The following is a 17,979-nucleotide window of genomic DNA, read 5'->3' as shown; positions in this document are numbered from 1 at the left end:
GTGTGTGTGTGTGTGTGTGTGTGTGTGTGTGTGTGTGTGTGTGTGTGCGCGCGCGCGCGCGTGTGTGTGTGTGTTTGTTATCCAGTTGTATTTTTCTATGAGGTCCATCTCACATCATCTGTCCTTAAAGGAAGTCCAGCCCACAGAGCAGTTACAGGGTGCTCATTTCATTGGCCAGCAGCTCTTAAGTCAAAGGGTGAGGATATGGAATATAATACAAAGAAGCAATAGTTTTTGGGGAATGATAATATTATTATTTTAATGAATAATAACAATAGCTGTAATAATAATAAAAAGAAAAAAGAAAACACAATGTTAGTGCAGTATTTTACATGTCAATTGAAATATTATGTTATGAATAAATATATTAGCTTGTGATTTCAAGATAATGGAATCAAGTAGAACTATTACTTGTGCCTTTCGGATCGGTCACTATCAAGACAGTTGGGCTGCTCGTTCTCAGGGAGCAGTCACTTAACTAGTTTAAATGTATGAAGAGGTGGAGCCATGCTGAAAAGAGTCACATGCCCCCAGTGTAATCAGAGGGGCACAGACCATTTCACAGTTCGACATTCTAAATGGATGAAGGACCTTATCTGATCCCTTGCAAATTGGGCAGCTGAGCACTTCTCTGGTTCTTCCCGAACTCCTAGACATCGTCAAAATCTGAAGATCTGCATCCGCCTGGAGCTCCAGATTTCAATCTGAGGGGTCACGAGACATAACATGGTGGCAAAGAAGAGAGGAGAACTAATTCATCTGGTTTTTGATCTTGTCTTGTGAGATTAGGAAAAAAATGTAAAACATGCTAGAGTCAAACCTTCTGTATCAATGCCAATAAAACTGAAGTCATTTTATTTGGACCACAGTATTTGACCGACACATCTTCTCATCTTGGCCCTCTGACCTCTTCTGTTTAACCATTCTATTCAGGATTTAAGTGTGACAAATACATCAATGAGGCAGTTCAATTATGTATAATGATTAATAAGAATAAACCAAACATCTCTTTATTTTTCAATTGTCATTATTTATTGCCTCGTGATCAACACATGCTCACTCTTCCATGTAGGAATGTTTGGTTCTTAAATGACACAAATATAAAAAGTAAATGCATAATGTATATAACTAGGTTGCAAGTTAACCATCAAATATCAGATGAAATAATCAGCATTCAACATATCTGTATCAATAACCAATAAAGGCAGAGGTAAATATGATTAAATCTTTGGTTTAAATAGCTACTCAGCTCAACATACTGTCATTAAGTGTCAGAACAAGCCGAACTTCTTTATATTTGAATCACAGATTGTGAATACAAGTTATTGTATCATGCAATCTGCTGACATTATGAGAAACATCAACTGTGCATGACTGTGGCTGATAAACTCATACTGAGCACAGATGTTTAAAGATACGAGATAAAGTATTGATCTTTATTCAAATGAGGTTTTAGGTCAATTGTACAGATGCTGATCAGCCTTCAACGTTGCAGCTGCAGGTTTTGTTTTCATCACTGGATTCTGCTTGATCACCCTGATGACGTCACGTTTGTGAAAGCCCAAACCTTTCTGAATGAACAGCTCTCTCGCCGGGTGCGATGGCGCGCGCCTGTAATCCAAGTTACCGGGAGGCTGAGGCTGGAGGATCGGTTGAGCTCAGGAGCTCTGAGCTGCAGCGGACTATGAAGATCGGGCGTCCGCACTAAGTTCGGTATCGGTATGGTGCTCCTGGGGAAGCCCGGGACCACCAGGTCGTCTAAGGAGGGGTGCACCGGCCCAGGTCGGAGACGGAGCAGGTCAAAGCCCCCGTACCGCGCAGTAGTGGGATCGCACCTGTGAATAGACGCTGTAGTGCAGCCTGAGTAACACAGCGGGACCCAGTCTTTTTACACTCTGTAAACAGCTGATACAACAACGTGTTTACATGTTACAGCAGCTTCATCACTGCTTCTCTATAGTTCCCGTGAAAACATTCAGAAACCAGTCGTGTTTGTTTGTCCTACAGCGCCTCCACCTGGAGGAGAGGAGCGATGAGCATCAATCACAGCAGTCAGTGCTGCACCACAGATACAGCGAAAACGGGGCTTTCTTTATGACCTTCAATCAACGTGATGGAGAGGTGAACAGTCACAAACAAACCCTTTACTCTTTGTTTTTATGTTAAAATAACTGAAATATGTCCATAATAATTATTCAAGGGATAACAATCTCGACCATAATCATTTAGAAATGTTTTTCTATCTTGTGGTAAGTTTGTAAGGGAATCCCCGTCGCATTGATATGATGCCTGCCCACCGTGATTGGCTAGTGTTGGTCTTGTAATTAAAGGTACACCGAGGCCCTGCGAGTGGTAAAAGCTCCCTTCTGCTACATTTGGTTTATTCTTATTAATCATTATAACTTCTCTCTGTGACTGAAAACATTCAAACAGTACGGAGTACGTAGAGTCAAATTAAGAAATGTCTTCACGCACATACAAGCACAACCATTAAACCATAGACTCACGACAACCGCATACTTTATTTAAAGTAGACCCCACACAAACATGAAAAATAAAAAAAACTACCAGACAATGACTTTAATAATACATAAAGGCAATAACAATTAGAGGATGACCTAAAGTGTTCACACAGCAGCAGACCAAAAAAAACAAAAAAATTGTATTCCTTTTTTTTGAAGTGAACTTCTTTTAATCCTCAGCATATTCTCACATACTGCACATGTGAAATATGTTTAAAACAATTCTTGCATCCTTGTGGTCCCCGTGAGCAGCATCTGTAAGATATCCCAGGCACCTACTGTTTAAAGGCTTTCAGCAAATTACCTGCGGAACTAACAAGGCAAACCCTATATAATAAGAGGTCATCGGAGAATCTGAAAGTGTCACAGTGTCCACAGCAGCGGTACCCTCTTTCCTCAACGGGTGGAGTCTTTGAATGTCCTTGACTTCTGTGATCAAATCAGTGAGCGGCAGCACTTTCAGTACCGTAAACAAGTCAGAGGAGTCTGAGAGCTTCAACGTGGAGAACAGTACAACCAAATCCTTTTTTTTCCGTTTCTTCTCCCCTCCACAGAAGAATCCCCCGTCCGGTGACCGTCCGCCGTGTGAGGATCCTGGATCCACGCTACTCGCTTTTGTCCATCTCTGTCAGCACACAGTAGCAGGAGGACTGGGTGGAGTGAGTCAGAGAGCCTGCGGTGAGAGAAACCACAACAACGCGTTAGCTGCTTGAGAGAGGCTTCCCGCTTTGCCTCTCAGACGGCCGGTAAACTCACGCAGTAGCTTGGTGATGACGGGCGGCCGTTTGGACTCCGGCAGGTACACGCCCAGGAAGTAGACTGGGATCCCCGACAGCGCGATGCCAATGCCGATGAGGGAGTTGATGGTGTGACTGTAGAGAGGAACTGCCACCAGGAAGACGGTGCACATGCAGAACACCACCGGGTAGAACAGAGACAGCTGTACACCGAATGGTGGCACTCATTAATGCTTTAATACTAATGTTCAATTAACGATCTTTTACTTGCTCCTTATATTATCTGTTAACTTATCCACAATCTGTCATCATAGCCAATATAAAAATGGAAATAACTCCATTTGTAATATGGATAGATAAAAATGTAATACATTTAATACAAATTAAATGAATGCATTCCTTCAGTTGCATCTGTAAAGGTATCTATAAGGACACACATGCACTATTTGTCAAAGTTTGCAGAAGGAAATGTATTTATATATATGTGGGATCAGAAATATAAAACAAATAATATGTTCATCGTCTACAGTAACAAACAAAACACGCACACAAAAGACACCAACAAAGGTAATGAATAAGGAATAAACACTTTAAACTAGTGACTAGATTACAATTTTTTATTGCGATTAATCGCATTGTTATGCGCAAAATTCAATAATGAATTCAAAAGTAATAAAACCTAATAATAAAAACTGTGTTAACGCGATAAAATAATTGTCGGCGTTAATTAATTAATGCGTTAACGCGATAATAACGCGTTAACTTGCCCAGCCCTACTTTAAACACATTAGTCTCCAATATGGGCTCCTTATGTTGTGGTAAGTATCAATCAATGTATCAATCAACGATTATTGATCACATTTAAATTCCTGTTCTGCTATGACCCAGAGCCGGGTGAGTGGCAGACTATGGATGGATGGAGGTATGGATGTGTAGATGGATGGGTAGATGGATGGGTAGATGGATGGGTGGGTGGGTGGGTGGATTGATGGATGGGTAGATGGTGGGATGGATGGGTAGATGGGTGGATGGGGGGGATGGATGGATGGATGGATGGGTAGATGGGTGGATGGGTAGATGGATGGATGAATGGATGGGTGGGTGGATGGATGGGTGGATGGGTGGGTGGATGGATGGGTAGATGGATGGATAGATGGTGGGATGGATGGATGGGTGGGTGGATGGATGGGTGGGTAGATGGATGGGTGGATGGATGGATGGATGGATAGATGGTGGGATAGATGGATGGGTGGATGGATGGATGGATGGATGGATGGGTGGGTGGATAGATGGATGGATGGGTGGATGGATGGATGGATGGATGGGTGGATGGATGGATGGGTGGGTGGATGGACAGGATTCACACAGTGAGTTTGAACTGGTCTCACCTTGAGAGGTCTGGGTCTGTCCGGCTCTTTCCAGTGGAGGTAGATCTGTCCGGCGATGGACAGGCCCATGAAGAACCAGTAGTTGAAGCTGTAGTAGTTGATGAGCTGGAAGACGTCCTCCACTGTCAGGTAGATCAGCGACATGACACACTGGACAGAGGAGGGAGATACCAGTGGATAAAAGCTGCTTAATGAGTCAGTTCATGTAGATTCCATTACTTTTGCCTTTTAATTTTTATTTATTTATTATTATTTACAGCTGCCAGATATTTTTAGTTTACATATTTATTTTAGAATGGAAGTTAGCCAATATGATGGAGACTAGTAAGAGAAAAGGATCCACCTTACAGTTAACTACCATTAGGTGGAAGTTTCCTGCACTTCCTCCACTATAACCAACAAGCAATTGATCCACTTCCGTACGTTGAAGATGAGAGCGGGGATGGGAGTGAATCTCTGTATGTGGATCATGGACAGAGCGTCTGGAAGGTGGCCCTCACGAGAGCCCACAAAGAACAACCTGGACACGACAAACAGGAGTTAAGACGGAAAACACCAAGCTGCAAAGTATCAGCCTTTTATACTGTTCTTATGAAATTGAACCTCTGCAAAGGACAGTTAGCAAACAATCAGAGCAGCAGTGCTGTTTAAACTGTTGTGTGTGTGTGTGTGTGTGTGTGTGTGTGTGTGTGTGTTCTACCTGGATGCAGCTATAATGGAGGAATTGAGGCCTCCGTAACAGGACAGAGCCACAGCAATGGGGATGGTCCAGCTCATCATGCCAAGAGTTTGATCTGCAAACGTCTGAACGGGACACAGAACGTGGTTTAGCGGCATCGGTTCTCCATCTCCTCCTCTTGTTAGTTTGTGCAGTTACGGTTCGTTTTACTCACCACTGCCACGGCGTCACTGGCCAGTATGGCGCTGACATCCAGAACTGCATAGTAGGCCACGTTGGTGAGGATGTAGATGACAGTGACGATGGGCATGGAGATGGCGATGGCCAGGGGCAGGTTCCTGGAACAACGGGACGTTGGGTCATTATTCGGACTGCTCAGCCTTTTCTACGGTACAAAAGTTGCACAGAAGGAAAAGTATACCTCTCGGGATTTTTGATCTCCTCGGTGACAAAGTTGAGGGTGTCCCAGCCGGCATAGGAGAAAAGGGCGGAGTAGAGCGCCAGCGTGATGTCCCCGGGCTCTGTGGACGATCCCTGAAAGGATGACTCGAAGTTGGCAGTGTAACCTACGAGAGACGCAAAACAATTAAAGGAACAACTTGTCAGTAAATATTTCAATAAAGAGCGGTATTCCTTCGTCGTATGATTCCTACTGTTGACTGGACGATATCCATGTCCCTGATTTCTCCTCTAATTGTGTGAGCCAAGCAAAAGTTTGAGCCTGGCACACTACAGAGGAACATGGCTCACCTTTGCACAGCTTGACGATGCCGGTAATGATGATGACGATGAGGGCCGCCACCTTGGCGTAGGTGGAAACGTCCTGCATGCGGGTGCCCCACTTCACGTAGGCGGAGTTGATGAATGTCAGTAAGCCTGGGGAGAGAGGAAGGCGTTCACAGGCGCTCTTGTGGTTGTGGGAACAACTAGACAGCAGAGGGACACAGACCGGATCAGAGGTACTTACATAAGCATGCCACGGCGATGAGCCTGGCCGCCATGTACGGCGGCTCACATGTGGGGAAGAGCGGCTGCACCAGGTAGTTGGCAAACGTGATGGCTATGATGGCCTGGCTCGTGGGCTCAATGATCAGCAGAGACGTCCACAGGCGGATGAAGGCGACGAAGCCGCCGAAGGACTCCAGGATGTACGCGTAAGATGCCCCCGATTTGGTGATGGTGGTGCCCAGCTCGGCATAGCAGAGGGCCCCCACCACGGAGAACAGGCCCCCGATGGCCCAGATGAGTAGCGACAGCCCGTAGGAGGCGCTGTAGATCAGCACGCCCTTCGGGGACACGAAGATGCCCGAGCCGATCATGTTCCCCACGATCAGGCTGATCCCGTTGAGCAGCGAGATCTCCTTCTTGAGCTGCATGCTCTCTTTGGGGGGCTCCGAGAGGCGGGGGGAGCCGCCGGCACTGCCGTTCGAGTTCCTGGATTCCTCGTGGGCGGCCATGGCGCCGTCTGAGGACCGTCTGCGGGCACTGCGGTCCTTTTTCTGGCAACCGTAGGAACAACCTGTCTAACAGATTGAGATGTGACAAGTCATTGGCGGTGATGTAAAGAGGAGCTGAGTCACAGAAGCGTCTTGTGTCTAATCTCTAATGTGTCAAAAAATAAAGGTCAAAACTTGAGCACAGAGTAGAGGAGGCAGGGAGTCATGGAAGAGGTTTGGGATGAACCACATGTAACAGAGAGGGCAGTGGGAGTGGAAACAGGGACCGCGGAGGTGGAGGAGTGATTTACTGTCCATGGTGCTGATCAGTGGGGACAAAAATAAATAAATATGAACAGAGAATGGGAGCTGCCGCAATTATCAATAGAAAGTGGATAAAAACGCAAGTACTACATGTGTGAAATATTAAAACTAGTCTACTGCCAGTAAAAAAACACATCTAGTGAATAATCTGGTATTGGCAAGAGCAAAGTGCCACAACACAACAGTTTGTTATCTGGTGGTGACACGCTGGCATGAAGAGACATGAGCACAATGCTGTCTTTTCATATCAATCACTAGAGCTAAATCATGAGCGACCACCACAGCGGCCATATTTAAAGGTCACTGTGTAACACACAAACAACATCCAAAGTAATGTCAGACCATCTGATGTTTTCTGGATGATCACATTCAACTTAACATGTGTTGTAAGGGAAACGATATTGTGAAGTTGGCCTAAAGATGGTAGCACCCTGAGAGAACGATGTGGACTACCTCCAGGCCGACAACAGAACTATAAATCGGACTAAAGGGTGTTTTTTTTTACAAAGGGCTGACGCACGTGCGTTGCGTCTCTGCGCATGCTTCACTTCAATCATTAGGCGTCTGTTCCGCATGCGCAAACCCACCACCTGTTTATCTGACGATGACAGACCGATCGATGACACGGACAACCGCGCTGCCGTTAACTCGAATCTCCTTACTCGACGACGGACACGTGCTGATCAACAGAGTCAGATCTTCTTTTGACAGATGTGCTTTGTCTTCTGCCTGCTGCTGTGACAGCTGGCTGACATCCCTTCACAGATAACAATCTATTTCACATTTGGAGCTGAAACAGTTAAACGACTAGTTGATCGGTGGAAGACTAATCTGCAGCTATTCTAATAATCGATTAACTGTTGAAGTCATCTGTCAAACAAACATGTCAAACATGCTGCGGTTCCAGATTCTAGAAGGGGTTTTGGACTGTGGGTTGGAAAAAACATGCCTTTCTTACTTAACTATTGGCTTTTGGAAATTGAACATGCACATTTATCAGTAATGCAAAAATAAATCATCAGTTGCAGCCCTACTTACTTTGATAATTTTGTATTTATTTTATATCTTTAACTAGTGCGCTTGTATGTGAGCATGCACACTGTGTTTCTGTCTGATAGAGCAATATATACCGTTTGTGGCTGCGAGTCATTTGAGCATTGTTTTCAGCTCCCTGTGTAACCAGAGGCAGGCCCAGCTGTGGAGGTAAACATGACATAATGAAAGCTATTCATCTACTTCTTCACTTTCCTTATTATTTTTTTTAAAGCCTGTGACTGTCAGGATCCCTGACAGACCAGACGCCTCCCATGGCCACACAGCTGCAGACACTTCAGTTAATCACCTCCTGCAGGCTGACACACCAGACCCAGATCCTACTAATGAGATCTGGGCAGTATTTGAACCCTGGTCCTCCAGACCTGTGTTGTCAGTCCATACAGTCTTCTCCTTCCTCATACGGTCAGCTACAGACACCATAGTTAAACTAGAAGGGTTTTCAGCAGTGCAGTTTAAATGCTTTCAGGCTTCAACATTTTTCAGACAGGTAGTCTCCCATTTCTCTATTTTCAGCAATGTTTTTGCAATTAATTTCACCTTTCAGCATTACAATGCATTTTCTAGTTTAAGTATTTCCTTGTCCTCAAATTCTGTTGCTATTGGGTCCTGTCCAGAACTCCCTTGACAGTGACATTAATACAACAGCCTCATTTCCTCACATGTTGAATAAACTGTAACCAGGATGTTCTGTAAGAAAGTTTAAGGTTTAATGTGTAACAGTGTCAGCTTCACCAAAGCCCAATACTGTGTAGCTGATTACTGCGATCAAAGAATGGGTAACATTGAGAGGCTTAGTCCTACTTCGTGTACTTCATGTGAAGTGGGTCAAAATAGACAAACAATGAAATAAACTCTAAAATGCACGTTATGGCAACACTACAGACTCAAATGTATGCAAAATTGTGGATAAATCATTTCAACAATTGCTGAATTAAAGGGTGGATAGTGATGAGTATATCTCTGATCCTAACGTGAATGTTAACCATAAAGTGGTTTAGGTCACCAGAGCTACAGTAGCAGCAGTCTATTTATTGATACAATGTTACATATGTACTGGGAGTCCCATGTCTTCTTCCACACAATAAGGAACACTATGGTTAAAAAAACAACCCCTTTTAGTGTTTCCTCACTAGAATAACCGGTGTCAATAACATTGAACTACTACACGTGACTTCCGCGTATGACTTTCAAAATAAAGATTCCCAATCAAATTGGCCGCAACTACAGTGGATATAGCAGTTTTGTTTTTGTTTTAAATCTCTCTCGCTCTCAAACAGTGTTGTAATGAATGTGTCAAGTCGAATGAACAATTCTATACATGTGAGCAAGACCAAATGTCCACCCTGTTACAGGACATTCACATCTCTATTAATATGTGTTTTGAATACACAGGTATTGTAATTACATTTTCTAAGAGTAAAAATATCCCTTACTTTAGCCTTAAAATATATTTTGAACAGTATTTACAAACAAGCTTTAATTTGAAAAAAAGTTGTTCTCTATTTTAAGGCACAATGTCATTTCCACCCGGTTACTATACCCTGTTTTGCACAGTAACAGGGTGGACATGTTATGGTTTACAACATCATTCAAGCATTCTAACACATTGATTAAAAATGTTTATTAAAGAGTGATACTTACTCTGCTTCTTGTAGATTATTTTCCCCAAAAAAGTGTATGCTACTTCCTTAGTCGCATGACTTAAGGGAATGTCAGGAGGCGTGTGCAGGGAGATTTGCATCATAGTAACAGGGGGGACAGTCAACTCAGGGACAAAACATATCTTAGACGTTAAGCATTAAAAGCGCAGTAATAACATTTGGTGAGGAATATTATAATTATAGCTATACAACAATGAGGAAAAATGTGGAATTTGTTTGATTTATATTACTTATATCTGTATCTTAATTTGACCAAACATGATTGGGGACATGGCAGTTTAGCCTACTTGTGCTAAAATTGGAGTAATTATTTTAAATTAAATTATTCCTGCGTACATATCATTTTGTTTTATGGTAGAGGGGGGTTAACCATGCAAGACACGCTTTTAGAAAGAACTATAAGCCAATCTTTACACAAAATATACCGTATTATGTAGTGGAGACTCAAATGGCACCAAATGACCCGGCTAACTTATTCTTCCATCAGCCAACCGGCTTTGAATCCTACTGAAACAACACAGACGAAAAAAATGTCCGAGTTCACCTCGTCTAAACACATACACTGTCACAAAATAAAAAAAGAAGTGATGAATGGCTAATTTGGGCTTTCATTTTGAATGCGAACCTCCTCACCTCCGGTAGCATCCCGGCTATCCGCATGATGCGTCTGTATGTGTTTGGATTATTTTTGGAACAGAACACGGCATTCACTCTGCTACTGTTTTTTTTTTGCTTTAAGAGTTAGGAAAGTCAATATTATATGAGACATATTTGTGTTTGTGCAATATATTTCCATCACCACTTCATAAAGAAATGTATATAAATGCACCAACAATTATAAAGAAAACGCAAATACAAGAATGTTGAAACATTCTGGTAAATAAAAGACCACCATAGTGTAAACTGTCTAAAGGCACAAAGTCCAAATTAAAGTAGAAATTATTTTTTATTATTATATTGTTGTAATTGGCTGATTTGACATTCGCCCGCGTCAGTTTCTGTCCACAGTCCCATGCCATCAGGCCTGACACTGCCGGTGGAGAGTGGACATGCAATTAGAGCAGGCCTGCAGCAGGCCTAGAGCATGGGGCAGAGGGGACGGGCCCTTGGACGGTACGCCCTATTATCATGTAGGCGACAAAACCAGCACGGTATAGAACGGCGTGGGTGCATGAGAATAGAATAGAATAGAATCCCTTTTTATTGTCATATACATATACACGAAATTTGACCCATCCCTGTATATAGAGAGCAGTGGGCTGCCAATGACAGGCGCCCGGGGTTCAGTGTCTTGCTCAGGGACACTACGACACGTGACACGTCCCAGTCCGTTGACCCTGCGGTTACCAGACAACCCTCTTAAGCCAGTGAGCCACGGTCGCACACGATCGAGACCCCGGTCTCAGTCATAGTTAATATAGGACAGGTACAGTGCAGGAGGGTTTCCCACCTTCAGTCAATATTTACCATGACAATAAAAAGGCACAGGAGACATGGGCTTCGTTGGCTGCCGCACCTTTGAAGAGGAACCACAAAGCTGAACTGAATTATCCCAGCTACAGAGGGTATTACATGTATATTTCAAGTTTAAAAAGTACATTTTATTGTGTTGCTCTGCTTATTTGCTATTGTGAGGAGGATATTAAATCACACATAGGATGATCCAGTACAGACTTATTTCCATCGTGGTCCTTGATGTAAGGAGAGCAAATGTGCAGGATTCCTGTTTAGGTGGCATATCAACAAACCAATAGAACAAATACCAATAATGATTATCTGTGGAGCAGACAAACAGTCGTAGAAAAGAGTGCAGATGCTTTTCTGGTCCTATTGGTGGCGGAGTCGCCACTGTGGAGATCTCCCTTGTTTCTGTGTCTGGTTTGAGGTCATCGTTGGCACACTGGCCTGCCATGTCTGCATCGGCTGGCAGTGAGAAAAGTCGTTTTGAAGCTTTTCTGGTCGTTGAGTCTGCTTCTTCCAACACTCTGGACCACTATCTTGGAGAATGAAAACCGTTTCCATTTCTCATAGTAAGCAAGCAGCATGTTTGTAAAGAGAGCAAGAAATCTCAAAACCTCCAGGGAGGAAACGCACAGGGCGAAGATAAGGAGCAGGAAAACAGTGAGCCTCTGAAATGCTGACCTTGCACTTTCACTTTTCAGACAAACACACATTCCTTTTAACTAAAAGATGTTTTATTCATTCTCTATATACATCCACACAATAAAAACCAGCTATACACAATCATTTGAGTGACATAACATGCCACTTCAGAAAATCAAAAAGAAAGTGCAAATATCACAGTATCTAAAAACTCACATGAAATATTCACCAAAATGATATATACATGAAGATGAAATTTAGATTTTAAATCAGACCACATTCTTCCAACCAGATAGTTTGAATGAACTCTTATTTGGTCCATTTTGAAGATGAAGACCTGAAAAGTATGATTTCTTTCTGTTAATTATTTTGACTGAAGGTCTGAATTTGGCCTGGAGTAATAAAGAAATGGAGTGATCCTGGAGACATCTATTATTATAAAACATTCAGCTATTACACTATGCACACACACTGTATATGAAATCTCATCTATTATGCATATTAAAACAAAAAACAACTCAGTTTTTTTTTTTTAAAGATTGAAAAGTGCTAAAAAACAAAGTACAAGTACAAATAAAAAAATAAAAAGCTTATCTACGGTTCAAGGAGAGCTTCAACAATATTATTTATTTATATATATATATATATATATTTTTTCTTTTTTTTTTTTTTCTTTACAGACAATAAAATGGAAATCACAGCACAGTAACCTGTAATCATTCAACATCCCCACGTTTCCCTGTCTGGATTTAAAGCTTAACTTTATATCCAGTTTACAATTTAGAATCTCAAATAAATGCTTTCTCTTCTCCAACTAGACCCAGTCTAGGGATTCTACAAGTAAAGGCTTCTGGCCTGTATTTCCTGAGTGATGGTCTCATCTCTTCTCCACTGACCCAGAGAAGAGGAACAAAGTAATCAAGTTTGTTTTTTCTCTTTTAAACCGGTTTGACTGCTGAGTGGATGCCGTTGATTCAAATACATTCCAGCGAGGCGTTGATTACATTTAGCTAACCTCCATCCATGTGCAATATGGAGCTCTAATTAAACAAACAACATTCATCACAAAATGAATCCAACATCTGATGAGAGATGACCGACGAACACAGGAACGACTGAGTCCATTGAACTGGATGAGCTGGTGCTCCAGTCAGGTGTGCCTGCGTTTAGCGACCAGAGGAATGAGAGGTGGAGGATGGAGAGCTCGCTCTCAGCTACCGCCGCACACGGCGACAGGATTCCAGCTGAAGACACAGCAGATCTACAGCGCACAGTTCTTCTCCGTTTGCTCATCTACCTTGACAAGAAGACTGCATTTGTTTTTACATAAAAAGCTTCGGTGCTGCAGCGTTGATGTGCCACCACACAGTCCATCTAACTGTTCTCCTGGGCCTGCAGCATGTGTTGCCTGGTCGACCCCGTGCTGGTGCTGCCCAGAGCGGAGCCACTGGCCTGTTTCCGCATCCAGTCCAGCATGTAGAACCGCAGCATCAGGAAGAAACCTGGGAGAGCAGAGCAAAGAGAACAACAAGGTTCAGTCACCCCTTTGGTTTCTCTCCGCTTCACTTTTTCAGGATTACGTGTGCAATAAGTGGGAGGTGGAGACAGTCAAATCCTGTGAAGGCAGGTCTCAGATAGATATTTATTATTGGATGTGACTGCATCCTAACTTAAAGCGAGACAAACAATCTTACAATGGGAGGAGCTAACTTCATCTGTTCATATGCATAGGATTTGGGTATGGGAACCGTTGTGGTTTCCATTTGTAAGACGAGTGGTATTGACCAACCCGATTGGGCAGGCTTGGGTTGAATGCAGGTCAACAGTTTGTGAAGAACAAAAGAGTTGCAACTCATTGGCCGAAATGCAATTTGGGAATTAACGGCTATCGCCTGATGATGGTTTGGCGTAGAGGAGTCAATCACAAGGTAGTCATAAATCAAGAGAGAAGTAGAGTCATTGTCTCATAGACCTCTATACAACCAGAGGAGTCGCCCCCTGCTGGTCAGTAGACAGAATACTGGTTTGAGAACCTTCCACATTGGATTCACTTTTCAGAACCGGAGGTTGCCGCCTGGTCTTGCCCAACAACACTTCGTCGTGGACCGGGGATCGAACCACCGAGCCACAGCCGCCCCTTTTCCCTTTTAGAGATGTACATAAATGATGTGTGTTTCTGTGGGACTACATCAATGCAAGTGGAAGCTGGACTTATTTAATTTTTATGTTCTTTTTCAATTAAAGAGAGAACTTGATGTCTAATCATTGTATCTGTGAAAATATAGTTTAAAGAAATTAGTCAACTGTTGTTTCCCTCGGTTTCTATGCTAAGCTAAGCTAACTGGCTCCTGGCTGCAGGTCCGTATTTACCGTAAGGGCCTGAGAGTGGCATCGATCTTCTCATCTAACTCGGCAAGAAAGAAAATAAATAGATTTCCCCAAATGAAGTATTTCTTTACATGCTTCGTGGAATGTTTGTGCCGAAGGTTAGCTCACATTACACGACCCACATTCTACACAACTCAAATGGAACAACTGTTAAATCTACAACTATCACGTTGGCCAGTTGGCATAGAACATTCTCTTACTGAACTACCAATGTGCAGCAACAATGGGGTTAATAAGTTGAGCCTCTGGACTGGAATCAGACACAAGCAGCCTGCATGAGAGGGGAAGCAGCTTGTGTTCTGATAGGCACCAGTAACAGGAGGCCTTGAATAACCACGGCCATTGTCTAATTCCCACACTGATACAATGGGCCGCTGGCTCCAGATACAGTCACCGATCTCTGAGCCAACAGTGAACATACCCGACTATATATAGTTCTGTGAAGGTGGTAATGATAAGATGATGACAAAATTACACAAATATGTAGCTTGTGGCTTATTTCAAGTGTTTTTCTCCCCTTTGGATCATTAATGCCGTTTAAAGTCTGGTGAAAATGCAACTCTCTGTCCTGTTTGATCATTCTGTAGTATGATCTCTTGTAAATGAGAAAAACATACAAAGAAGCAAGAGCCAACCCCAAGAGCAATCTGGACCGACTAACTGGCGCAGTGCACCTCGAGCACGGACCTTGAAAAGAGTTGAGGATGCAGGAGAGGAAGAGCACGACGTCGGAAAGGGGTCCAAAGTCCAGGAAGGTCAGACCCCAAGATGTCCCGAAGAGGCAGCTGAGGCCCCAGATGCTGAGAAAAGCCACGCGGTTCTGCCTCCATTCGTCCCTGGTGCGGATCTCCCTGTAGACCAGGAAGAGCATCACGACGCCCGAGGACACCAGGATGGCCAGGACTGTCATGTTGGTGAAATAGTGGGCCAGCAGGGCCTTGTGGGTGTTTTTCATCCAGCACCTGGAAACACCAAATGCACTCAGAGAGAGAAAGAGCGAACACAATCCCAGAGAGGACGAATAACATGCAATCACGACATATTAAATTAATTTGTATTCCTGCTGATTGCTGCTGTCAAATCATAGGGTGACTTTACTGAGTTGTCACTATCCAGACACTATGTTCCACAGCAAATATATTTGTCTTAATAAATCTTGCTTACATCAGGTAAGGATTGGAGACGTCATCGCTTGGCAACACCTCTCTCACTCCATAAATGTCACCTACTGCGGCCAGGATGATTATAGGCACGGCAGGGAGAGCTGCAAAGGGATGTTCACGGGTCACATATTAATATCACGTTTACCGTAATGTGCCATGAATGAATATTACTTCATTACGCTCACCGAAGCCGACCAGGTTCCACACATAGGGCTTAGGGGAGGGGCTGAAAACCATGTACACCAACCAGAAGGTGTGGAAAACCTCTACGCCCATCCAGGTGAAGGAGCTGAGCAGGGTGTAGTGGAGGCCCGCCCCCACCCAGACGCACACACCCTCCCCTCCCACGTTGGCCAGGACCCCGGTGAAGAAGAAGAGCAGGTTGAGGAGGCCGAGAGACACAGCCAAGCCCAGGTGGATGGGTATGGACTGCTCTTTAGATCGCCTGCTACAGGGAGAGGGGAATGGAAATGAGTAGGTTACTTAATTGTACTTAATCATTTCGATAAAACTGCATATGTAAAAGTAGTATTACCTCTTCCTGTAGAGGTAAACAATGAGAGCGACACAGCTCAACACAGACACAGCACAGCCCAGAGATGTAATGGCGCTCAGGGCCAGGAGGTGGCGCACTGGGCGAGGCTCCATTTGCTGCAACAAACAGAGCACAAAACACAACTGTTTCTGTTCCCATAAAGCGTGTGTGAAATCAAGCATCGATGTCGACTTTTCTGGGTCATTAATGTTCCTAACGCTCTGGTGTAATACAATAGCAGTGTGTCTGCTTGCATGTCTCACCACCAGCACACTGAAGTAAGTCAGATGGTTACAGAGGCACTCTGTGTGTTTCGCTCCTTTCTGCTGCGTCTCGCATCCATCGTCCAACCAATTGACCTGCCACGGATCTGCACAGAGAAAATACAGATTTAAAACGTGCTTAATTACCATCTATGGGAGTAAGAGCAAAATAAACAGGGAAGTACAGATATATGTTGGATGAATATACAGTATTTATTTAAAGGGTTCTAACCTTTCCTGGTGTCCCATGACACACATTTCCTTGAATGCAGTTTCTGAAATAAAACAAGGACATTTCAGGTACTTTCAGGGAAGTAAGCACTGCATCCTTCTGATTCGGTAGCTGCTACTGTATACTATACTTAAAGTTTCAACAAGAAAACTTTTATTTTGTGTTGATTTTGCGGTTTAAAGAGGTAGTGTTTCCGATCACCAGAGTCCCTTTAGAAAAGCTCTCATTTAACTGCAGCAGGGTCTGACAGTCTGCTACAAGCAGTTCTGGTTCTGCCGTCCCTCCCTTCCCTCCAGCGGGCCCAGCAACACGGCCTTTGCTCCTGGCCAGAGGAGGAGACGCTGCCGCTGAGCTCTCCTCCTCCTGCCGGAGCTTCCGACTGCAGGTCAAAGGCAGGCAGCAAAGCCGGATCTGGGTCGGTCCACGGTGGACAGGTCTCCGCTGGAGTGTGAGCTGAAGTACTTCCTGGTGAAACTGCAGGATTTCATCAGATTTTGCGGGAAATCCAACTGGGTGGCACCGCTAACAATAACTGTATATAGACAATCTTCTCGATGGTGACTTTTGTAAGTCATATAGAGTCATCCGTATTAAATTGAGACTGTAACTTTAAGTACTACGTGCAGGATCTGGCCCCCTGCGTGTCTACACATCTCCACAGTTTAAGTCACTGTGAAATAACATTTGCACATCAGGCATAAACGGTGGTTTTGTGTCTGTGTGTGCAGAGAGGAAGCAACAGACCGTCGTGAGCGTATAAACAGCACAACCTTCAAGTGGTTTCCGTGTGTTCTCTGTGCTCATGAGGTAGACGGCTCCAAGCAGACATCACGGAGCTGAAACGGTCTTGTTTTTCTAAAAAAAAAACAGCCTCCGCAGCAAACCCACATTTGAGGAGTTTGTGAAAAAAAGATGTGGACCACCAAAATATTTACGTTATTTAATGAAAATATCCAAATATTAGTTCATTTAATGTATGTTGGATAGGCGTTTTTTTGCTATCCATCACACTTCTGTCCATCCTGATAGAGAGATCCTCTGTTGCTCTCTGGTCCCCCCCCATTGAGGCGTTTTTGGGGAGTTTTTCCTGTCCTGATGTGAGGGTCCTGGGACAGAGGATGTTGTATGTGTACAGATTGTAAAGCCCTCTGAGGCAAATATGTGATTTTGGGCTCTACAAAATTAATTTAATTGTATATTTCACCAGATTCCAGTACCGGATCTTTAAAATCGATCTAACGATACAATTTGAAAGCATGGATTTGTAAAATGTAGTGTGAAGATCACAGTGTCACAGACAAAATGAAGGCACAGAAAGCACACAAGCTTACAGGTATGACATCATGGTGAAAGCCAATCCTGATTGGCTCAGACAGGTCAGCGATGACCTCGTTCTCTACGGTGATTTCCACCACATCATCAAGAATCCTGACCCCCTTGTGACCCTCCTGGAACACACACACACACACACACACACACACACACACACACA

General features: G+C 43.7%; 2 protein-coding genes across 2 annotated transcripts in view; both read right to left on the bottom strand.

Moving 5' to 3' along the window:
- Positions 1 to 2,540: 2,540 nt before the first annotated feature.
- Positions 2,541 to 6,783, bottom strand: slc7a6 (solute carrier family 7 member 6). The gene is made up of 9 exons (XM_031846509.1): positions 6,294 to 6,783; positions 6,077 to 6,202; positions 5,748 to 5,892; positions 5,541 to 5,664; positions 5,348 to 5,451; positions 5,071 to 5,167; positions 4,648 to 4,797; positions 3,279 to 3,462; positions 2,541 to 3,195 (listed from the first exon to the last, which is right to left on the bottom strand). Exons 1-9 carry the CDS (start codon positions 6,781 to 6,783, stop codon positions 3,128 to 3,130), a joined length of 1,488 nt encoding a protein of 495 aa, XP_031702369.1. The 3' UTR covers positions 2,541 to 3,127.
- Positions 6,784 to 11,980: 5,197 nt separating this feature from the next.
- LOC116382902 (adhesion G-protein coupled receptor G5-like) overlaps positions 11,981 to 17,979 on the bottom strand; it is a 41,560-nt gene continuing 35,561 nt past the window's right edge. The window contains exons 8-15 of the mRNA XM_031846341.1: positions 17,819 to 17,935; positions 16,488 to 16,530; positions 16,256 to 16,362; positions 15,993 to 16,108; positions 15,643 to 15,905; positions 15,459 to 15,558; positions 14,982 to 15,256; positions 11,981 to 13,408 (exon numbers count right to left, since the gene is read on the bottom strand). Of these exons, the coding sequence (XP_031702201.1) occupies positions 13,281 to 13,408; positions 14,982 to 15,256; positions 15,459 to 15,558; positions 15,643 to 15,905; positions 15,993 to 16,108; positions 16,256 to 16,362; positions 16,488 to 16,530; positions 17,819 to 17,935 (1,149 nt within the window). The 3' untranslated portion in view covers positions 11,981 to 13,280. The remainder of the gene's footprint in view (positions 13,409 to 14,981; positions 15,257 to 15,458; positions 15,559 to 15,642; positions 15,906 to 15,992; positions 16,109 to 16,255; positions 16,363 to 16,487; positions 16,531 to 17,818; positions 17,936 to 17,979) is intronic.

The sequence above is a fragment of the Anarrhichthys ocellatus genome, unplaced genomic scaffold (genome assembly GCF_004355925.1).
Source record: "Anarrhichthys ocellatus isolate YVR2014 unplaced genomic scaffold, GSC_Weel_1.0 scaffold6, whole genome shotgun sequence".
NCBI lineage: Eukaryota > Metazoa > Chordata > Actinopteri > Perciformes > Anarhichadidae > Anarrhichthys > Anarrhichthys ocellatus.
The sequence above is the reverse complement of the archived record's forward strand: the minus strand, read 5'-3'. Positions and strand labels throughout refer to the sequence as shown.

Coding starts and splice junctions, on each gene's coding strand:
- slc7a6 (XM_031846509.1), bottom strand. CDS start 6,783: ATGGCCGCCCACGAGGAATCCAGGAACTCGAACGGCAGTGCCGGCGGC. Junction 5,452..5,540: donor CCAGTGACGCCGTGGCAGTG/GTGAGTAAAACG, acceptor TGTCCCGTTCAG/ACGTTTGCAGATCAAACTCT. Junction 5,168..5,347: donor TCCATTATAGCTGCATCCAG/GTAGAACACACA, acceptor TGTCGTGTCCAG/GTTGTTCTTTGTGGGCTCTC.